Here is a 23,255-nt window from a genome sequence, read left to right on the forward strand (position 1 = left end):
ACAGATAAATATTGACTGACTTGTGATATTTTATGTTATTTTGTCTTTAAATGCTCCGTTCTGCCCACGCGCTTCTGTGAACCTGTTGTCATGTTGATTATATCCAAATATTTGATAGATTTTCATGTTTTTTTCCCGCAGGACGTTGAGGATGTTGAAGTTTCAGTTGCTCCTGGTGCTTTTCTTCGTTCTTCTGTGTTTCTCTGGTGAGTTTAACAATAATTCAGTATTTGTCTCTGTGACATCTGTCCTCTGCTCACTGTCAGGGAGGTTTTATTGTTTAGTCTGAAATGTTCCACAGTGTGGCATTAAATGTGTTTCATATTCATGGAGATTTAGTGGGTTTTAGTGTTGATTTGACCTCGCTCAGGGTAAAAAGGTTTTTAAGAGATTTTTCAATGTAAATTATGAGAATAAATGCAAGATGGAGAAGTTAAAGACAAACTGTTGAACATTCTGTGTAAAGCATCTCCATGGAAACGAGCAGAAATGTTCCAGCCTCACGGTCGTTCATCCAGGTGTTCAGTCCTCGTGTGGGGTTTTGTTCGGTTTGGGGAAGTACGAGGAAAACGTTCAACAGCAGCTCATAGGAAAGAGTGACATGACTGGAGGAGACGCTGAAATACTGAAGTCTGGACAAAGTAAAACTCTGTGTGGACAAGAGTGAAGATAAAAGCTCAATGACTCCACCTGAAGATGAACTTTACAAGAAAAGACTTTGCACAGAAAGTCGGACACTGTGTGTCCTCCACAGCAGCAGCAGATCTCACATGTGACTTCAGGAGTGTAGTGTAGTTCATTTTAAAATGTGCACAGTTTTAAAACACTGATGTGGATAATCTGCTCTACAACAACAAACAAAACAAAGCCAAACAGCACAAACCCTCATGATTATTCCTGTGGATCCAAGTGTGGATCACTGTAGAGAGAAAATCTACAGTTTTATCATATAATAGAACCAAAGAGAGTGAATGCACCTGTACGACGACCAGGTTAATCGTCTTTAGCCTCCTGTTGCTTCCTGATGTTTTGATTTTCAGTTTAAAGTCGTTTGTGGAATTATTTTGGAAGAATTTGATCAGTTGAGTGAAGCTGCTCATTACTTTCCAGTGAAGTTTTCCCCTTCGTAAATACTCGCGGTGCTGAGTAATTCACCTGGTGAAAAATATCACAGCAGTCGTGAGAACAGTGCACCTTTACTGTTCCTGTGTCACACACTCGTCCTACAGCTGGAGGACGCAGCACGAGGCTGTGCAAAGGCTCCGGACCAGAGAGAAGTTTAGTGTCAGGATTATCATGACCAAAATAAATACATTTAATGATTATATCATTATAATTATGAAAGTTATTTTAATAATATCATAATATCAATTATGAATAAGTCGTTTATTTAAGCAAGTCATAGTGTTGGACTTTGTTATAAGTGAAAACCCTGGATCAGTATCTGCACATTCTGCTGATAAAATGGAGATTATTTTTGTTGGCGATTCTCACGATTCTATAAAATGTCCCACAAACGATTATTGTTTATTTATCGTGATGAACCAAAGTGTCTCTGATGAGCTCGTGTCTTTAATCAGAGACGTCCACAGTCTCCGCTCAGTCACAACATGGTGTGGAGTAAAGTTCAGACGAGGGTGGGACAGGACTGGAGCAGAGTTGGGCATTGTCCAAATTTTGACCAACTCTCTTGTGGCCGGACTTACCGTCTTGTGGAACATCATCTCCTCGCACAGTTAAAAGAAACATTCTAGACACTATTAGTTTTAAAACGTGAAACATTAAACTGAAAATACAACCACACTTTGATTTGTGCTGAACAAACACATTTATGTATCAATATATTATAATATTATATCAGGTCTTTATGCACTGCAGGTTTTTTAATGACGGTAATGAAACTGATACTGTTGATACTTGTTGATACTGTGGGAAACTGTAATACTGTAATAAATTAGAATTTGTGCATCAAATTTCAGAAACTTAAAGTCTAATTTGTGAAATCGGTATCGAAAGCCACAGTTTTCCCTGATGATCCAGCGTTAGACTTTTATCTCCTGATATTTTCATAGTACTGAGGCCTGACAGTCTGACACTCATCCTGAGCAGCTCCTCACTCAGAAAGGGCTGGATTGTGTTAAAGACTCTGAAGAAAAACAAAATCCTAAATGTAACATGTTTATGTCTCTGCATTTATATGTCATATATTTGTACATGTGTATAATCTCTGTGTGTTTGTGTAAAGGTGCCGTGGATTCGTGCATCTTCAAGAAGCACGAGAACGACTCAGTGACTCTGGAGTTTAACTTCCCTCCTAAATTCGCCTCCAAACCTGTGGACATCATCTGTGTACAGAACCAATCCAGGGAGTTCTTCCACCAAGACAATGGTAAAGAAGAGACAGATTACCAGAACAAGCACTTCAGAGGCCGAGTCCAAGCCAATGTAACCGCCCTGAGAGACGGGGTGTTCAAGACTCACATCTCCCCCCTCCTCCTGGGAGACTCAGGCCTGTACTCCTGCAACATCCAGCGCGGCAGTGAGGTCCAAAAGACCAGCGACTGTCGTCTGTCTGTGTCCGGTCAGAGCTCACACCACTCCACTGTTCTAACTGTAAAAACTTGAACACATTATTCCTCTGCAGTCAAACTGAAACTTCTCATCCTTCTCTCTGCAGCTGCTCCTGAATCCACACAAGAACCACCAGAAGAACAACCAGGTCACGCTTTGACTGGACTGTGGGCTGCGCTGGGGCTTGTGGGGATCGTGGTGTTCATAACAGTGTTTTTATTGGTCTGGTTCAGGTCTCAGGTCCTGGTTCAGGTCTCAGATCCTGGTCTGGTTCAGGTCAGATCCTAAAAACCCTCCACAGAACCAGAGTGACGTGATCTAACTGCTGCTCTGTTCTCGTCGTGTTGTGGAAAGGCTCCTGAGTCGTTAACTCTTTCCCCCATGAAGACGACATTTGACGACCCCTCGTGTTTCCTTAATCACGTCTTTTGAAACCTCCGCTGTTTCACTAAAGACGTGATTTGACGAACATTAGAAACGACTCGGTTTTTCACATTTAAACAGAGACTGTGATTGGTCGGGGCCACTACAACCCACACTAGACGGACCAATAGGATTCAAGGAGATGTTTTCGCCATTAATCGAAGTAGTGACAATTGTAGCTTCCAGAAAAAACACAACACGAAACACGAGCAATAGAAAGATCACGACGCTGCGGCGCAGTTTTAGAAATAATGAGGAGCGGACGTATTTTATGGATAAGTTTAGAGAAAGTGACTTTTATAGATTTCAAAGTGATGATGAAGTTGATTATAAAGTGGAAACAGCGACGGAATTTCAGAAAGTGAAACTCATGAAGATGAGAATGCAGCTGATGCGTCTGTGTGGATCCTGCGATGTCCAAACAAACTATCCAGGACTTTATACTCGATTATGAACCAAAATTGCCCTGAAATCTGGATGTTGCTCAGACGAGTCCTTTAAAATATTTCAGTCTTTTTTTTCCAAGATGCGACGTATAACAGAATCACTACAGAAACAAACACTTATGTGGAGCTCTGCACACGAGAAAATAACCAAGATGATAAATACTGAACACACACTGACGGGGAAGAGTTTTATTATTATATTATTATATTATAATAAGATAAATGATTTGAATAAGTTAAATGGAAAAAATGAATTAGGCACACACAGGTGAACAACAGGTAAAAACAGGTAAAAACAGGTGCACACTTGGCTTCACTGTATCTGCTGATATGAAATCTGTTTAAATACTTTGACAAAGTATATTTTAAATTTTTTTTATGAAAATGGTGCTCAGAACATGCAGATATCAGACGCTGAATATAGTTTTTTTTTTTGTTTTCGATTTTGCACTGAGCAGGTAAACTCTCATGTTCAGTGAGCTGTTATAAACCTGTAAATGAGTCGAATCACATTTAAACATCCAGAAATGAAGAGTTCAGAGTCTGAAGTTTCCAGAGATACAAATATGTCTGTGTTACAATGAAGTTCATGAGTGTAAAAATCATTTATAATCATTCGTAGAAGTTTGTTTTATTTTATGCAGTTATGCTCTAAGTGTAGAACTAGTAACATATGTGTGTGTTGTTCCTAGTCGACGTCCAGGGGGAAAGAACTATTTCCCCCTGGACGTCGACTAGGAACAACACACACATATATGACTAGTTCTACACTTGTTGTTCTACACTGTTTAAATGTGAAAAACCGAGTCGTTTCTAATGGTCGTCAAATCACGTCTTTAGTGAAACAGCGGAGGAGTCAAAAGTCGTCATTAAGGAAACACGAGGGGTCGTCAAATGTCGTCTTCATTAAGTCCAGGTGAAAACACAAACCAAACCCGGAGTGTGAAGAGAAACACCAATCACTTTATTTGAAGTTCTGCTGCTGAAGGACTCACCTGAAAAATCTTTGCTGTTTTCTGGACAAATCCAGACTTTTATTCCATTATTTTTTACCTTTGATCAAATCATCTGAGCAGTCGTGAACACGCAGCAACAACAACGTGCCTTACCGTAACTCTGCAGGAGACTCTCTCTGCCTCTGCGTCCCACAGATCAGTGTGTGGAGGCAAAACAACTTTCACCAGCTGAACTCGGACCAGACACAAAGAGACAGAGTCAGCATCACCTCCAGTCTCTCTCTGTCTCTCTCCAAAACCTTCAAATCAGGCGAGAAATGTAGGAGTAATAATAATGGACTCAGTAGTTTATTTTCTTTGGTCATTTAACATAATCCTGCATTATATAACAATGATTTAACAAAAAACAATTTATGCAGTTTAATAAGGTTATGAACTTTAACATCTGCAGCTTTTTACCATCTAAAAAAACCAGCAAAAATCAAAGGTTTACTGTCTAGAGCAGAGTTTGAGAGACTTATCCAAGTGTTTGTCTCCAGTAGGTTAGATACTGTAAGAGTCTCTCACTGGTCTCTCCAAACGAGCTGAACATCCAGAACACTGGATCTGGATCTGGATCTGGATCTGGATCTGGACCAGGATCAGGATCAGGTCTCAGGTCTTTACCCCTGTGGCTCAGAGACGTTAAAGTGACCAAAGTCCATCTGTGACGTTTTAGTGCCACATGAATCATCTTTCACTGTGAGGAACTCAGGGACCAGACCAGGACCAGACCAGGACCAGACCAGGACCAAAGACCAGGACCAGGACCAGACCAGGACCAGGACCAGGACCAGACCAGAGCAGGACCAGCAGGACCAGACCAGACCAGGACCAGGACCAGGACCAAAGCAGGACCAGACCAGGACCAGACCAGGACCAGACCAGGACCAAAAACAGCCAGTGTTTCAGTTTTATGCAACTAAAACCTGGAAGAGTCTGAACATGTGAAGATTCTGTTTTGACTCCAAACGGTTTTATTTATCTGTGTTTGACTCGAAGGTTTTCACTCTGCACTTTTCTCTTTTCATTTCTCTCTCGCTTTAACTTTATGATGATTATTTATATTCTGATTTTCTTTGCAATGTGATTTGAATGTATTTGTTATTCTGTAAAACATTTTGTAAAGCTTTGTGTAGGAGTTTTTCAAATAAAATTGCTGAAAAACTGAAAAGGGTTTTGTTGAACCGCACAGATCAGATCACGTGTTCACCTGTCGGAGTTCACATGAATCAGTTGTTTCTGGTCAGATTGTGTTAAATTAGACTTTAATCTGAGTTTTATTTTAACAGAGCGTCAGACAGAGCAGTGCCTCCAGTTAGCGTCACACCCGGGACTGTGGAGGACGTCGACTGTGAAGTGTCACGACGGTGATGGACCAAAGGGAAGCAGAGAAATCAGAAACAGTTTTATTGTCGTTGTAAATGAACAAAATAAACAAAATAAAAAGTCGCTTTGTCATTTTGATGCAACATAAACAAAGAATAATAAAAGTAAATACAAAATATGATCAAATATAAACAATGTTAAAGCTGCACTGTGTAACTTTTCTAATGGAGGGTCCGTCACCTGCTCGTCTGGAACGGTCCATGTTCCGTTCGTTTTTTTTTGAGTTTCAATTAAGAACGAAAAAACCATAAAATGTGGAAACAGTTTATTTCATTTTTCCCTTTTAGTGTCAAACAAAAAACAGATTTCGACCTCGATTTCCAATATTTAATTTAAAGTTTTATTTCAAAATTACACCGATCACTTTATTTGAAGTTCTGCTGATGAAGGATTCACCTGAAAAATCTTTGCAGTTTTGTCGACGAACGTGTTTTATTCTCATTATAGGTGCTGAGTTTTTTTTTTTTTTTTATTGGTTTTTATTTGAAATAAACTTGAAATTAAATATCGGAAATAGGACCGTGTACCGTTTGTTCTTTTGAGTTTTGATTAAGAACAAAAAAAACAATCAAATGTGAAAACAGTTTATTTCATTTTACCGTTTTAGCGTCAAAAAAAAAAAGATTTCCACCTCGATTTTCAATATTTAATTTAAAATGTATTTTAAAAAAACAGTCGATGTAAAAGAAAAGTTGCAAGTGCATCTTTAACGTGGTAAAACAAGGTAAAAACACAGGATTGTAAACGTAAGAACAGTAATTATACAAACAGATGCTCTGGCTCCATCTAGTGGTGAATAGAGAAAAAAACAGATAACAATTTATAAATTTTTTTTTCGTTTTTCGATTTTGTGTTTAAATGAAAAATGGAAAGAACGGATAATGGACTGAACCAGGACTGAACCAGGACTAGACCAGGACTAACCAGGACTAGACCAGGACTAAACCTTTCAGTCCTTGTGTGGTCCCGGTGTGGTCCCGATTAGGTCCCGGTTTCTATGACAGTCTGGTCCTAATCTGGTCCTGGCCTCATCCCGGTCTCAGTCCTGGTCCTGGTCCTGGTCCCTGACTCAGTCCTGGTCTCGGTTCCGGTCTGGTCCCGGATATGGTTTCAGTCCTGGTTCAGTCCATTATCCGTTCTTTCCATTTTTCATTTAAACACAAAATTGAAAAACGAAAAAAAAAAAATAAATAAATGTTATCTGTTTTTTTTTCATTTTGGTTTTGGAGCAAATAATGAAGAAAAATATTTTTTCATTTTCTTATTTTTGATTTTATATTGAAAAACGAATGATACACGGTTTACGTGAGTGAAACGGGACAATGACCTGCTGTTCCTCTCCTCACCACTAGATGGAGCCAGAGCATCTGTTTGTATAATTACTGTTCTTACGTTTACAATCCTGTGTTTTTACCTTGTTTTACCACGTTTAAAGATGCACTGTGCAACTTTTTTTTCATCACTGTGTGTTTTTAAATAAAATTTAAAATTAAATATTGAAAATCGAGGTGGAAATCTTTTTTTTTTTTTTGACGCTAAAACGGTAAAATGAAATAAACTGTTTTCACATTTTATTGTTTTTTTGTTCTTAATTGAAACTCAAAAGAACAAACGGTACACGGACCTATTTCCGATATTTAATTTCAAGTTTATTTCAAATAAAAAAACAATCAAAAAACTCAGCACCTATAATGAGAATAAAACACATTCGTTTTTCAGGTGAATCTTCATCAGCAGAACTTCAAATAAAGTGATTGGTGTAATTTTAAAATAAACTTTAAATTAAATATTGGAAATCGAGGTCGAAATCTGTTTTTTTTGTTTGACACTAAAAGGGAAAAATGAAATAAACTGTTTCCACATTTTATGGTTTTTCGTTCTTAATTGAAACTCAAAAAAAACAAACGGAACATGGACCGTTCCAGACGAGCAGGTGACGGACCCTCCATTAGAAAAGTTACACAGTGCAGCTTTAACATTGTTTATATTTGATCATATTTTGTATTTTACTTTTATTATTCTTTCTTTATGTTGCATCAAAATGACAAAGCGACTTTTTATTTGTTTATTTTGTTCATTTATTACGACAATAAATCTGATTTCTCTGCTTCCCTTTGGTCCATCACCGTCGTGACACTTCACAGTCGACGTCCTCCACAGTCCCGGGTGTGACGCTAACTGGAGGCACTGCTCTGTCTGACGCTCTGTTAAATTAGACTTTAATCTGAGTTTTATTTTAACACAATCTGACCAGAAACAACTGATTCATGTGAACTCCGACAGGTGAACCCGTGATCTGATCTGTGCGGTTCAACAAAACCCTTTTCAGTTTTTCAGCAATTTTATTTGAAAAACTCCTACACAAAGCTTTACAGAATAACAAATACATTCAAATCACATTGCAAAGAAATCAGAATATAAATAATCATCATAAAGTTAAAGCGAGAGAGAAATGAAAAGAGAAAAGTGCAGAGTGAAAACCTTTGAGTCAAACACAGATAAATAAAACCGTTTGGAGTCAAAACAGAATCTTCACATGTTCAGACTCTTCCAGGTTTTAGTTGCATAAAACTGAAAACACTGGCTGGTCTTCTGGTCCTGGTCTGGTCCTGGTCCTGGTTGGATCCTGGTCTAGTCCTGGTCTGATCCAGATCCAGATCCAGTGTTCTGGATGTTCAGCTCGTTTGGAGAGACCAGTGAGAGACTCTTACAGTATCTAACCTACTGGAGACAAACACTTGGATAAGTCTCTCAAACTCTGCTCTAGACAGTAAACCTTTGATTTCTGCTGGTTTTTTAGATGGTAAAAAGCTGCAGATGTTAAAGTTCATAACCTTATTAAACTGCATAAATTGTTTTTTGTTAAATCATTGTTATATAATGCAGGATTATGTTAATTGACCGAAGAAAATAAACTACTGAGTCCATTATTATTACTCCTACATTTCTCGCCTGATTTGAAGGTTTTGGAGAGAGACAGAGAGAGACTGGAGGTGATGCTGACTCTGTCTCTTTGTGTCTGGTCCGAGTTCAGCTGGTGAAAGTTGTTTTGCCTCCACACACTGATCTGTGGGACGCAGAGGCAGAGAGAGTCTCCTGCAGAGTTACGGTAAGGCACGTTGTTGTTGCTGCGTGTTCAGCTCATTGAACATGAGAGTTTACCTGGTCAGGTGCAAAATCGAAAAAAAAAAAAAAAAAAAAAAACTATATTCAGCATCTGATATCTGCATGTTCTGAGCACCATTTTCATAAAAAAAATTAAATATACTTTGTCAAAGTATTTAAACAGATTTCATATCAGCAGATACAGTGAAGCCAAGTGTTCACCTGTTTTTACCTGTTTTTACCTGTTTTTACCTGTTTTTACCTGTTGTTCACCTGTGTGTGTCTAATTCATTTTTTCCATTTAACTTATTCAACTCATTTATCTTATTATAATATAATAATATAAAACTAAAACTCTTCCCCGTCAGTGTGTGTTCAGTATTTATCATCTTGGTTATTTTCTCGAGTGTGCAGAGCTCCACATAAGTGTTTGTTTCTGTAGTGATTCTGTTATACGTCGCATCTTGGAAAAAAAAGACTGAAATATTTTAAAGGACTCGTCTGAGCAACATCCAGATTTCAGGGCAATTTTGGTTCATAATCGAGTATAAAGTCCTGGATAGTTTGTTTGGACATCGCAGGACTCCACACAGACGCATCAGCTGCATTCTCATCTTCATGAGTTTCACTTTCTGAAATTCCGTCGCTGTTTCCACTTTATAATCAACTTCATCATCACTTTGAAATCTATAAAAGTCACTTTCTCTAAACTTATCCATAAAATACGTCCGCTCCTCATTATTTCTAAAACTGCGCCGCAGCGTCGTGATCTTTCTATTGCTCGTGTTTCGTGTTGTGTTTTTTCTGGAAGCTACAATTGTCACTACTTCGATTAATGGCGAAAACATCTCCTTGAATCCTATTGGTCCGTCTAGTGTGGGTTGTAGTGGCCCCGACCAATCACAGTCTCTGTTTAAATGTGAAAAACCGAGTCGTTTCTAATGTTCGTCAAATCACGTCTTTAGTGAAACAGCGGAGGTTTCAAAAGACGTGATTAAGGAAACACGAGGGGTCGTCAAATGTCGTCTTCATGGGGGAAAGAGTTAACGACTCAGGAGCCTTTCCACAACACGACGAGAACAGAGCAGCAGTTAGATCACTTCACTCTGGTTCTGTGGAGGGTTTTTAGGATCTGACCTGAACCAGACCTGAGACCTGAAACCTGAACCAGACCTGGACTTGAACCAGACCAATAAAAACACTATTAACACCATGATCCCCACGAGCCCCAGCACAATCCACAGTCCAGTCAAAGCGTGAGTTCTTCTGGTGGTTCTTCGTGGTTCTGGTGGTTCTTGTGGTGGTTCTTGTGTGGATTCAGGAGCAGCTGCAGAGAGAAGGATGAGAAGTTTCAGTTTGACTGCAGAGGAATAATGTGTTCAAGTTTTTACAGTTAGAACAGTGGAGTGGTGTGAGCTCTGACCGGACACAGACAGACGACAGACGCTGGTGTTTTTCGGACCTCCTGCGCTGCTGTAGAAGATGCAGGAGTACAGGCCTGAGTCTCCCAGGAGGAGGCGGGAGATGTGAGTCTTGAACACCCCGTCTCTCAGGGCGGTTACATTGGCTTGGACTCGGCCTCTGAAGTGCTTGTTCTGGTAATCTGTCTCTTCTTTACCTCTGGGTGAGTCTGAACTCTGTCTGTCTCTCTGAAACTGTGATTGTGATGTGGACTCTGGAAGAAACTCCCTGATGGGTTCTGACACTGTTCAGGCTGGATTGGAGTTCACAAGATGCACAGGAGGACAGGTTTGGAGGAGGGAAGTTAAACTCCAGAGTCCCTGAGTCGTTCTCGTGCTTCTTGACGACGCACGAATCCACGGCACCTTTACACAAACACACAGAGATTATACACATGTACAAATATATGACATATAAATGCAGAGACATAAACATGTTACATTTAGGATTTTGTTTTTCTTCAGAGTCTTTAACACAATCCAGCCCTTTCTGAGTGAGGAGCTGCTCAGGATGAGTGTCAGACTGTCAGGCCTCAGTACTATGAAAATATCAGGAGATAAAAGTCTAACGCTGGATCATCAGGGAAAACTGTGGCTTTCGATACCGATTTCACAAATTAGACTTTAAGTTTGTGAAATTTGACGCACAAATTCTAATTTATTACAGTATTACAGTTTCCCACAGTATCAACAAGTATCAACAGTATCAGTTTCATTACCGTCATTAAAAAACCTGCAGTGCATAAAGACCTGATATAATATTATAATATATTGATACATAAATGTGTTTGTTCAGCACAAATCAAAGTGTGGTTGTATTTTCAGTTTAATGTTTCACGTTTTAAAACTAATAGTGTCTAGAATGTTTCTTTTAACTGTGCGAGGAGATGATGTTCCACAAGACGGTAAGTCCGGCCACAAGAGAGTTGGTCAAAATTTGGACACTGCCCAACTCTGCTCCAGTCCTGTCCCACCCTCGTCTGAACTTTACTCCACACCATGTTGTGACTGAGCGGAGACTGTGGACGTCTCTGATAAAAGACACGAGCTCATCAGAGACACTTTGGTTCATCACGATAAATAAACAATAATCGTTTGTGGGACATTTTATAGAATCGTGAGAATCGCCAACAAAAATAATCTCCATTTTATCAGCAGAATGTGCAGATACTGATCCAGGGTTTTCACTTATAACAAAGTCCAACACTATGACTTGCTTAAATAAACGACTTATTCATAATTACAATTATAATTTTGATACTATGATATTATTAAAATACCTTTCATAATTATAATGATATAATCATTAAACGTATTTATTTTGGTCATGATAATCCTGACACTAAACTTCTCTCTGGTCCGGAGCCTTTGCACAGCCTCGTGCTGCGTCCTCCAGCTGTAGGACGAGTGTGTGGCACAGGAACAGTAAAGGTGCACTGTTCTCACGACTGCTGTGATATTTTTCACCAGGTGAATTACTCAGCACCGCGAGTATTTACGAAGGGGAAAACTTCACTGGAAAGTAATGAGCAGCTTCACTCAACTGATCAAATTCTTCCAAAATAATTCCACAAACGACTTTAAACTGAAAATCAAAACATCAGGAAGCAACAGGAGGCTAAAGACGATTAACCTGGTCGTCGTACAGGTGCATTCACTCTCTTTGGTTCTATTATATGATAAAACTGTAGATTTTCTCTCTACAGTGATCCACACTTGGATCCACAGGAATAATCATGAGGGTTTGTGCTGTTCGCTCTGAAACTGTTCAGCTTTGTTTCGTTTGGCGCTCAAATAGCACTTAAAGTTGTAAAGTAGATTATCCACATCAGTGTTTCAAAACTGCCCAAATTTAATCAAATTTAAGGAACTGCTGTTGAAGTTATATGTGAGATCAGCAGCACAGGAAACACGGTGGTTTTTTGTGCTCTGGATTGTCTCCGAGGTCGTTTTTTGATGGGTTGGAGGTTTAAGAGCACGAACTATAGTCTGGAAAATACAGTAATCTAAACTTCATCAACACATTGAAACACCGTGAAAACTAAAACAAGGACAGACAGAGAAAATGTCTCAGATTTACATAAATACCTTTAAATAAATGCAGAATTGAAAACAGTATTTACTGTGTTCGCCTATCACCAGCGGGAGTTAAACAGTGTTTCTTTAATTTGGATGTTTTTCTTGACACATTTTTCTGTGTTTCTCTCTATCGTCTTTTTCTCTTTTTCGCAGCTACTATTTCTCTCACTCTGTTTACTTCCGGGGCAGGTAAAAGGTCACATAACTCAAAGGTAAATGTTTTCACAAATAAAATATAAAATGAATAACTGTGTTGTTCTGACACACTGTAATATTTGAACAAATAAAATAATGATTTTCTCACTTATTTCCATGAAAACAAATACACTGACATTATCGGCAGGTACACAGAGTTTTACTTTGTCCAGACTTCAGTATTTCAGCGTCTCCTCCAGTCATGTCACTCTTTCCTTTGAGCTGCTGTTGAACGTTTTCCTCGTACTTCCCCAAACCGAACAAAACCCCACACGAGGACTGAACACCTGGATGAACGACCGTGAGGCTGGAACATTTCTGCTCGTTTCCATGGAGATGCTTTACACAGAATGTTCAACAGTTTGTCTTTAACTTCTCCATCTTGCATTTATTCTCATAATTTACATTGTAAAATCTCTTAAAAACCTTTTTACCCTGAGCGAGGTCAAATCAACACTAAAACCCACTAAATCTCCATGAATATGAACACATTTAATGCCACACTGTGGAACATTTCAGACTAAACAATAAAACCTCCCTGACAGTGAGCAGAGGACAGATGTCACAGAGACAAATACTGAATTATTGTTAAACTCACCAGAGAAACACAGAAGAACGAAGAGAAGCACCAGGAGCAACTGAAACTTCAACATCCTCAACGTCCTGCGGGAAAAACACACAAAAATCTATCAAATATTTGGATATAATCAACATGACAACAGGTTCACAGAAGCGCGTGGGCAGTACGGAGCATTTAAAGACAAAATAACATAAAATATCACAAGTCAGTCAATATTTATCTGTCGTTAAAGAGCCGGAGCTGTTGCCATGCTAAGCTAAGATAAGCTAAACTAAGCTAAGCTAAGGTAAAAATAGCGTGTAAGTTCTTCTTTTGTAATAAAATACCTTAAATACAGAACAATTCCACGAAATCCAGCCTTAGGGAAACAGTCGGTGTCCTGTCAGTCCACACGGACACTTTAATGTCTCCAAAATCTACTGTTATTATTGTTTTTTAGCTCTGCGGCATGAGACACGGAGCAGCCGGAACACGGAAGAACAACCCGGCACAGGTTGCCAGATTGGGCCAGTGCCTGCCCCCATTCAGGCAGGAGAGGAAGTCTTTATAATATCTGGGTGACTTTCAACAAGTTTAGGTGTTTGTTTGTTTTTTATTTTATTTTCACACCAATCATACATTTCATTTAATTAATTAATAAATAAATGCTGTTCCAATTTAAAGATACAGTGATCACACCCGGCTGCAGACATGGTCACATGAAAACGCTATTTGACCAAAGGTTTTATATTAAATGTTTTCTCAGTCCTGGCATTGTTTTTTAAAAAGCCCCACAGTGGATCACATTCGTTTATTCAAAGATTAAAAGTTTTCTGTGACAAAACGTTTTTGTTTTGTTTTTTAACGTGATTGGTTTAAGTGATTTCCGCTCGATCTGGCAACACGAGGTGCTGCCATCGGCCGCGGTTGAGGTTTTAGACCGTAAATAAAAACCCCGCCGCGGTCTAACGAGGCTTTGACGATACTGACGATACTGACGATGTCACGATATCATCGTGGTCTCGTCACGGAATTAAACTCTGTGTCTTTACACTAAAATAAGAATTTTCAGTCTCTCCTGTGGCGCAGAGCGCAGTAAACTACATGGACCATAATCCTTTGCGGCTGCGCCCGTTCAGCCATTGAGAGGAAAAACACAGCGGGGGAAGATTTAGCGGAGGTGTGGGGCCCGGAAGACCGAGCTTGGCTATGTGTAAAAGCAGTTTAAGGACACTCCAGCAGCTTTTAGATGTAAAAGCATTTTGGTTTTATCGTAACACGAAACGAGAAAAGAGAAAAGGTGACAGAAAGTGCAGCCACTGTCAGTGCACCGTGCAGGAAACACAACAACATGAGAAGTCACTTAATAAACTTAATAAACCAACACGCAGAAACATTTCATGTGTCCAGAAAATCAAGTCGAGACAAAAAACAAACAAACAAAAAACTCTGCGTGAAGTTTTTACAGCCGCTCTAAGGCTCAAGAAACAATCAAATAGACCACAGAATATAGAAGAGTGATCTACAGCCTCAGTACCAACAGTATTTTTAACAACAGGAAACATTGTGACTGCTCACAGATCTGTCCTTCTGCCCTCAAATGTTCACATGTTCATATTTCTTAAAAATCTTAAAATTAATTAATAAAGTTAGAATAAACTTGTTAATTGCAGCTTACCAACACTTTCTTTTTTTTTTTTTTTTTTTTGTCCTGTTTGGTGTCATTGATATGAATAAGGCAATGAAAGATGGATCAAATGCTGGTCAAAGCCATTCTATAATGTCAGTCTTGTTATTATGTAGAATATCAGGAGAGAAGCAGAGGAGACATTAAAACTAATTAAACATGTTCAAACAGTGTTGCCTGAAAGCAAAGCAAAAGTGTTGGTCTGATGTTGATTTAAAAGTCCTGGATTAATAATTAATAAGTCCCAGTGTGATCCTCCTGACAGGGTCTGAGTCAAACTGACTTTCCTGTAGGTGGAGCTGCGCGTGCGCGGAAATTTCAAAGTTTCAATTCACACCAGAATGTGAGAGACGCTGCACAGCTTCTCACTGTTTTCAGACGTCACATTTTGTACTTGCTTTTTATCATTTATTTTATGTTAAAATGTATTAAGTCAGAATGTGTATTAAGTGTTTTATGAATTAAGTACAACTGCAACGCATTTGCGTTTAATGAGGTTTAAATCTATTAGCACACACATTAAACACCTCCGTTTTTTTTGTTTGTTTGTTTTTTTCCCTCAATAAGGTAAAATCACGTGTAATTAACAAACATTCTGAGTGTGATTAAAATCATATGTCCGTCCAGGTAATAAGGCCGATACGTTTATATGTTGATACTGAGTCCTGCACCGAAGGATACGGACAAATAGTCACTGAAACAGGCGAGTTTTAACGTTCTGGAATTTTAAGGGCGGGTCAGAACTAATTCAGGTCTAAACCAGGTCTAAACCAGGACTAAACCAGGACTAAACCAGGACTAAACCAGGACTAAACCAGGACTAAACCAGGTCTAAACCAGGTCTAAACCAGGACTAAACCAGGACTAAACCAGGTCTAAACCAGGACTAAACCAGGTCTAATCTTGGAGAGAGAGAACGTGAACCCTGAGCCCCGCGGAGCAGGTGTCCGAAAGGCTCGGCTGCACGTACACTTCTCCGAGCTCTGCACCGGTCCTTTCACCCGCGGACACTCGGGTCGACACGGAAGAACCCCCGAGCACATTTCGACAGTGAGTCCTGGTTCTGGTTTAGTCCTGGTTTAGTCCTGGTTTAGTCCTGGTTTAGTTCTGGTTTAGTCCTGGTTTAGTCCTGGTTTAGTCCTGGTTTAGTCCTGGGTTAGTTTTCTGGTTAGTTCTGGGTTAGTCGTCAGACGCTCGTTGGCACGCAGCGTCTGACGCTGTCGGTGCTCCTCCCTCCTGCTACATATTTTTCTAACAATTCTTCTTCTCAGTACAGGCAGAGAACAGCGCACACAGCAGAGTTCAACATCGGAAGCCAAACGTGAAGTGAGAAACTTGAAACAAGGAAACAAACCGCAAAACAAAGAAATACTTCTATCTCAAGGAAATATTTGAACATCACAAAGTGCTCCATATATCGACTGTAATAATTAAACCTATTGATTAAAATAATTAGTTAGAAAAAAAACACACCTGAGTTATGTTACCAGGATGAGGCCGCATAATCCTCCTCATGTGCCTCATATTTCGGGGCAGGAACGCAGCAAACGCACAGTCCTGTTCCTCCACAAAGAGCAGTAATGTCCATCAGTCATGCGTCATGTTGTTTTCAGGTTGTTTGTTCACCGAAGAAATGCCAAAAAATATAAATATATTCTTGTCTCTTCTTGTCTCTTCTCGGCTGAGCTGTTTGAGTCCATCTGACAAAAGTCTGTCGCCATTGTTGGTTTGGAGATTACAGATCCAGCGCCATGACAGTTCAACAGAACACGACATTTTCTTCCAGGATCATTAAATGTGTCCGATTTCATCAGAAGACACACGTTCGGTGAAGTTGGTTTCATGTTGGATGTTGGATATTTGTCTTGAAAGAATTCCCTCTTTTCGTGTCTCTGGTATGTAGTTCCTGTTCTCTGAGTCATTCCTGGTTCTTTTTCCGAGAAGAAGAGCGTAGCTTCAGAAAAGGCGGGGCCAGATCTGTGCGCAGGTTTGTATTTCTGTCCTGTTACTGCAGTTTATGCTACTGCTGATGACTGCACGAAATGTCACAAACTCTCGAACTGGACCCACTCAGTGCTGCTCCAGCGTCCTCCGCGCTCTCAATGCACCACAACTTACACTTTTACGAACTTTATTTAAGCAGTGAAATGCATTTTAATCAAATAAAACTCATGTTACAACAAAAAGTGTTAAATTTGTCGCTGTTTTAGCACATTGCACTTTTATCAGAGCTGTGAATTTACATCAGGACAAATCCAGCAAAATCTGTTCAAGTAAAGAAATGGAATTAAAAATGATCCAATCACCTAAAAATGTTTGAGTCTGTGCATTTATTTATTTATTTAGTCTCATGTTCAGCCTAAACACCTCAACAGAAACAGGATTCACTCAGTTTTTATTATCCACATGTTTTATTTCTGCCTGTGACACATAAAAACACCTGAACATTTTATATTTGTAGAAACGTTCATGTTTATTCAGTGAGTTTTACAGGTTTTGCTCTGGTCACGTGACACGGTGCGGTCGAGTTATTTAAGTAGAACGAATAGAATCTTATTAAATCCTGTGTTAAATACCTAATAAATAAATAAATAAAAATACAAGTGAATGAACTGCTCAGAGAGAAAGTTAACAACAAGAACAAAAATAAATGAGTTTATAATGAGTTTATAATGGAAGTCAATGGAAAGACTAATTTCCTGATCTTTTCAAGTCTTTTGAACCATTTCACTTTTGTTTCTGGTTCTGATATTGTCATATTTTAGTTTTCGGATTCGGACATCGTTAATTGTTTGGTTGTTGGATCCAAACAGCGGAAAACGACTCGAGGAATTTGTTTGCGAACTTCATAAATACAAAAGTGAATCAGACGTGTGTGACTCAAACCTCCGTTCAAACTGTTTCTCTTCCCAACGGAATTGAAAAATAGTGAAAGGTGAAGGTGATGGGCAGGATTGATCCACAGGAAGAACCAAAAAGGAAACATTTGTCTGACTAAGAAATCATCCCGAGTTTACAGAGAATTTGTTTTGTTGTTGCTTCACATACAAAATGTTCACTGCAAACTCGGGATGATTTCTTAGGCCGATATGAGCCACTCAGTCTTGTTTGCTCTTTTTTTCTGAACACCAAAGGATTTTTTATGTTTTATTTTTCCCAGTCACTTTGGCACATTTCTCTACAGAAAGAATTCCTCTGAGCCAAACTGATCAGTGCTCTCCCAGAGCAGGTTTGACCATCTGAGCAGCTCAGAGCCTCAGTCTGTGGCTCTCAGGAGCCAAAATGTTCTAAATGATGTGAGCACCTGAGGCTTTGTTCAGGAGCATGTTTGAATCAAATCACCAAACTAAACCAACTTCCAAAAACCACTGAATTAAAGAAAATGTCTTAATGTCATTAATAAAGGATGAAAATAAAAAGAATAATTACCGTTGTGTAACAATCCTGTAAACAGAGACCAAAGGCAGCACTTTTCTACAATGGCAAAGAAACGTTATGGAGCTCCAGAGTTTTTATACTATGTTCAGGAGATTTTAACGTCACGACCAGGCCACGCCCCCTGACACAGACTTCGCTCTCTCATTGGTCAGAACAGTGCGGCACGGCGCCTGAGTGACGAGCACTCGTGCCTCACAAGGAGGTTCCAGGTGTGACGTTTCGTGTGTGGAGTGTTCATCTTTCCCATCGTGTCTGGGTGAGTTTTCTCCTACATCAGTCTCCAAGAACAGTTCATAGTCAAATTAATATTTAAATACAAACAATGAACCTGTCAGAGACTCGAGGAGAACCTGATGCTACAACCTGATGTACAAACATCTCTCCTGTTAAGGTTCATGCAAAAAATGTGCACTGTCCCTGTCTCAAATAAATAAATAAATAAATAAATATCACTGAAAACAGAGCCACGCCCCTCTCCACAGACTCTGTCTCACTGGCCTTTGTACAAATCTGCTCCATCAGGTCTGTTTAAAGAGCTGCTGCTTTTCATCCAGCCTTTTTCATTAAAATGACACACACATATACACGAGTTTAATGGACCTTGGGCCTATGTGGTACTAATAATAATCAGAGCGCAGAGGAGGAAGACGCGGCGTTTTGGAGAACGTCACTGACACGTACCAAGTGGAGTGTGTTTGCGGTACAGGCGCAGAGGAGTTTGGCCGCGGGGCTGGAGTTCACTGTGGACTCAACTTGCGGCTCATTCCATAAACCCATGGAGAATGTTTTCAACAGATGATCACAGCTGAAGTGGCCGAGCTCTTTATTCCAACATGGACAACAGCCTGGCATCATTTCATTGTCTTTTTCTTGTGTCTGCGCCGCGCGTAAAGAATGGAACAAGGATCATGTTTAAACTCCAAACTGAACCAGGACGTGAGCACAAAACTCTTCTGATACTTGGGAGCCACACAACTCATGCTCCTTGAATTCACACGAGCTGTTCTGAGTTTATGTCAAAAAACATCACATCGTGTTGGAGATTTGACTAAAGGAAAATCCAAGTAAAGGTTCAGAGTCTGAAAAAAAGAGCTGCGCCACAGAGACACACGGTGAACTTTTACGCACGGGACGTCAGTTTGTCTGAACAGAATTGATAAAGAATGTAGTGTTTCAAATTTCAGTTTTTAGTTTATTTTTTTCTTGAGTCAGTGAACATAATCATGAATCTTCTTACAATGATTTAACAGAGATGAAGAAGCCTGGACAAATGACAGAGGTGCAGAGATTTCTGTTGATTTATGGGAGAAAGTTTTATGTGGGATCAACAGATTCACTGTCCTGCTTCCATCTGCACATCAGCAGCTCACAGTCTAGAATGAGTCCAAATCTGAGCCTAAAACAAATCACAGGAGGGAGTGAATAAACAGCTGGTGTTGGAGCGTCCCCAGGCTGACTCTCTCTCTTTTCCTCCCTCATCTGTGTCTCCTCCCACAGGTTTTTTAAAAACCCTCTCGCTCGGGGATTTCCACAGTTCTCGCGCACATCGGTGACTGGGCGTTTTTACTTTGGATTCATGATTTGTCCAGCTCATAAAAGTCTGAAACACTGATGGACGTGACGGCTCACGCGCTTTTGGCTTCACAGCAGTTTGGATGTGATTTTTTCTCTGGAGGAATTAAAAAACGCGGTGGACAATGGACTCAGAGGAGGGTGTGTGAATCTTTGCTCAAATATGGGAAAAGCCAACATGCAGCCAAATGTGATGAAATGACTTTTACCTTGGTTTGGTTTGTGTTTTTATTGAATAAGTGAAGCACATTCTGTTCAGACCGAAAAGCACAAAGTGACAGAATGAGGTGGTGAATATTGTGACTGCTGAGTTTGTCATTGTGATTGTCTGGGGGAAGTAGAACAACTTTAGTCATGTCTATCATTTGTGTGTTAAATCATTGTAAGAAGATTCATGATTATGTTCACTGACTGAAGAAAAAATAATAAACTACAAATTCAAATCTGAAACATGTGATTGGTTATAAAATTCATGTTTTGTGTGTGTGTTTTTACAAAAGAAAAAGAGCAGGAAAAGTTGGGAGTGGATAAAAGAAGTGCGTCCCAACATTCAGATTATTACTTCGAGCCTTAGAGCCGAGCGGGAAAAGAGAACAACTCCAACAATGAGGCAAAAGAAAGTGAACCAAAATCATGTTTATTAAAGAAACACAGTGAAACATTTGAGTTTGAACCGTGAAGATCTGTTCAGACAAACTGACGTCCCGTGCGTAAAAGTTCACCGTGTGTCTCTGTGGCGCAGCTCTTTTTTCAGACTCTGAACCTTTACTTGGATTTTCCTTTAGTCAAATCTCCAACACGATGTGATGTTTTTTGACATAAACTCAGAACAGCTCGTGTGAATTCAAGGAGCATGAGTTTTGTGGCTCCCAAGTATCAGAAGAGTTTTTGTGCTCACGTCCTGGTTCAGTTTGGAGTTTAAACATGATCCTTGTTCCATTCTTTATGCGCGGCGCAGACACAAAGAAAAGACAATAAAATGATGCCAGGCTGTTGTCCATGTTGGAATAAAGAGCTCGGCCACTTCAGCTGTGATCATCTGTTGAAAACATTCTCCATGGGTTTATGAAATGAGCCGCAAGTTGAGTCCACAGTGAACTCCAGCCCCGCGGCCAAACTCCTCTGCGCCTGTACCGCAAACACACTCCACTTGGTACGTGTCAGTGACGTTCTCCAAAACGCCACGGCCGCGTCTTCCTCCTCTGCGCTCTTATTCTGACTCTAGAGTACTGCACATGTTGACAGGCCAAAAGTGGGACGTCTTCCTGACAGCACCACATAGGACCAACGTCCATTAAACATGTGTGAGTTTCAGTGAGAAGGCTGCAGGGCGGGCGGGTCATCAAGTCTTCCCACTTGGACGTCCTCCTTGACTAAACGTGGACACTGAGTAGGCAGTCCCGTACCGCCCACTTGGACGTCCTCTGTGATGGAAATTTAGATTGTGGAAAGATTTCTCTCAGTCTGTCTTTGTGTAAATGAATGTGACTTGTGCTCGTGACCAGACCCTCACAGGAAAAATATTGATTCAATTAAAACTTTCAGAAACACATTTGGTCTTGTAAGTCAAACTCGTTTGGTTTGGTGGTTAAAGTCAGTGTTAGAAAGACTCTTCAGTGCAAACGCTTCTGTTCCTTTTGCTGCTGATCTTGTGACGAAGTGACAAATGTGTGAATATGGAGCAAATCAGATCAAGCACATCTGACCACACTTCAGTAAGAGTCGTCACCTACTCACTTTAACATGTCCGTCCTCTGGTCGTCTCAGGCTTTATAAACGTTGTGCTTTGTAAGATTCGGGGTCAGATGTGGTAGGGACATGCTGCTGATTAAGAGAGAATGTGGGTCTGTGTTCTCAGGTCTAGACCCGGTCCACAGCTGCTGTAACAACAACAAACCTTTGTCTAGATTCCGAAAACTCACCGGGTTTTGCAAATGGATTCATTATTTAACATCAAGAAAAATAATATTTTTTCCACTTGGTACGTGTCAGTGACGTTCTCCAAAACGCCGCGTCTTCCTCCTCTGCGCTCTTATTCTGACACTAGAGTACGGGGACTATTGTTTGGACTCTGGGCTCCTGCGGCTCCTGCGGCTCCTGCGGCTCCTGCGGCTCCTCCTCGGTGAACGGAGAGAGCCGTGTGTTGTGCCGCGCAACGAGATGCATTAAAAGTTTCAGGGAGAACCCGATCTACAGGCGCCGATCTACAAACAATAGTCCCTGTACTCTAGTGTCAGAATAAAAAGAGCTGCGCCACAGAGACACACGGTGAACTTTTACGCACGGGACGTCAGTTTGTCTGAACAGATCCTCACGATTCAAACTCAAATGTTTCACTGTGTTTCTTTAATAAACATGATTTTTGTTCACTTTCTTTTGCCTCATTGTTGGAGTTGTTCTCTTTTCCCGCTCGGCTCTAAGGCTCGAAGTAATAATCTGAATGTTGGGACGCACTTCTTTTATCCACTCCCAACTTTTCCTGCTCTTTTTCGTTTGTAAAACACACACACAAAACATGAATTTATAATGAATCACATGTTTCAAATTTCAGTTTTGAGTTTATTTATGTATTTGAACTTAACCCTCAGGCTCAAATTCATTATTAGAATCAGGAAAAATCGGATATTTGGGGAAAATGATCGTATGGGGTAGTAATATACAATCCTGACTTTTATCCTTTGTAAACAACAAAAGCCATTCTTGCACAGTCTGCATCGTCCACGTTTATCAGCATGGATGGAAAAAAGGCTCCTGAGTAAAAAAAGCTCATAAAATATGGATTTGGAGGAAGTAGGTCATTGGTATTTAGCTGTTGCACATCAAGCAACATCATTAAAGTTGGGTCAGTGTCAGCAGTTAGACCACCTCACTCTGGTTCTGTGGAGGGTTTTTGGAATCTGACCTGAACCAGACCAGGACCTGAGACCTGAACCAGACCAGGACCTGAGACCTGAACCAGACCAGGACCTGAGACCTGAACCAGACCAGGACCTGAGACCTGAACCAGTCCAGGATATAAGACACAAACCAGTCCAGAATCTTAGACCCGAGCCATTCCAGAATCGTAGACCCAAACCAGTCCAGAATCTTAGATCTGAACCAGACCAGGACCTGAGACCTGAACCAGACCAGGACCTGAGACCTGAACCAGTCCAGGATATAAGACACAAACGAGTCCAGAACCTTAGACCTGAACCAGGCCAGAATCTTAGACCCGAGCCAGTCCAGGACTTGAAACCTGAACCTGACCAATAAAAATATGATTATCAACCCCAGGAGCCCCAGTGCAGCGCACAGCCAAAGCCTCCCAGTCAAAGCGCCCCCTGGTGGTTCCCC

General features: G+C 40.3%; 1 protein-coding gene and 1 long non-coding RNA gene across 2 annotated transcripts; one reads left to right on the forward strand and one right to left on the reverse strand.

Annotated features, from left to right (window-relative positions):
* Nucleotides 1–41: 41 nt before the first annotated feature.
* Nucleotides 42–4,153, forward strand: LOC110157787 (sodium channel subunit beta-3-like). Its single transcript, XM_055159653.1, has 3 exons — nucleotides 42–206; nucleotides 2,246–2,581; nucleotides 2,678–4,153. The coding sequence occupies exons 1-3, from the start codon at nucleotides 125–127 to the stop codon at nucleotides 2,857–2,859; spliced, it is 600 nt and encodes a 199-aa protein (XP_055015628.1). The 5' UTR covers nucleotides 42–124; the 3' UTR covers nucleotides 2,860–4,153.
* Nucleotides 4,154–10,683: 6,530 nt separating this feature from the next.
* On the reverse strand, nucleotides 10,684–16,915 carry LOC129410692 (uncharacterized). Its single transcript, XR_008632994.1, has 3 exons — nucleotides 16,383–16,915; nucleotides 13,262–13,326; nucleotides 10,684–10,755 (listed from the first exon to the last, which is right to left on the reverse strand). It is a non-coding gene; the product is annotated as an uncharacterized LOC129410692 (long non-coding RNA).
* Between the last annotated feature and the right edge of the window lie 6,340 nt (nucleotides 16,916–23,255).

Source organism: Boleophthalmus pectinirostris, unplaced genomic scaffold, assembly GCF_026225935.1.
Source record: "Boleophthalmus pectinirostris isolate CB_2022bp ecotype Guang Dong unplaced genomic scaffold, ASM2622593v1 HiC_scaffold_23, whole genome shotgun sequence".
Taxonomy (NCBI): domain Eukaryota; kingdom Metazoa; phylum Chordata; class Actinopteri; order Gobiiformes; family Gobiidae; genus Boleophthalmus; species Boleophthalmus pectinirostris.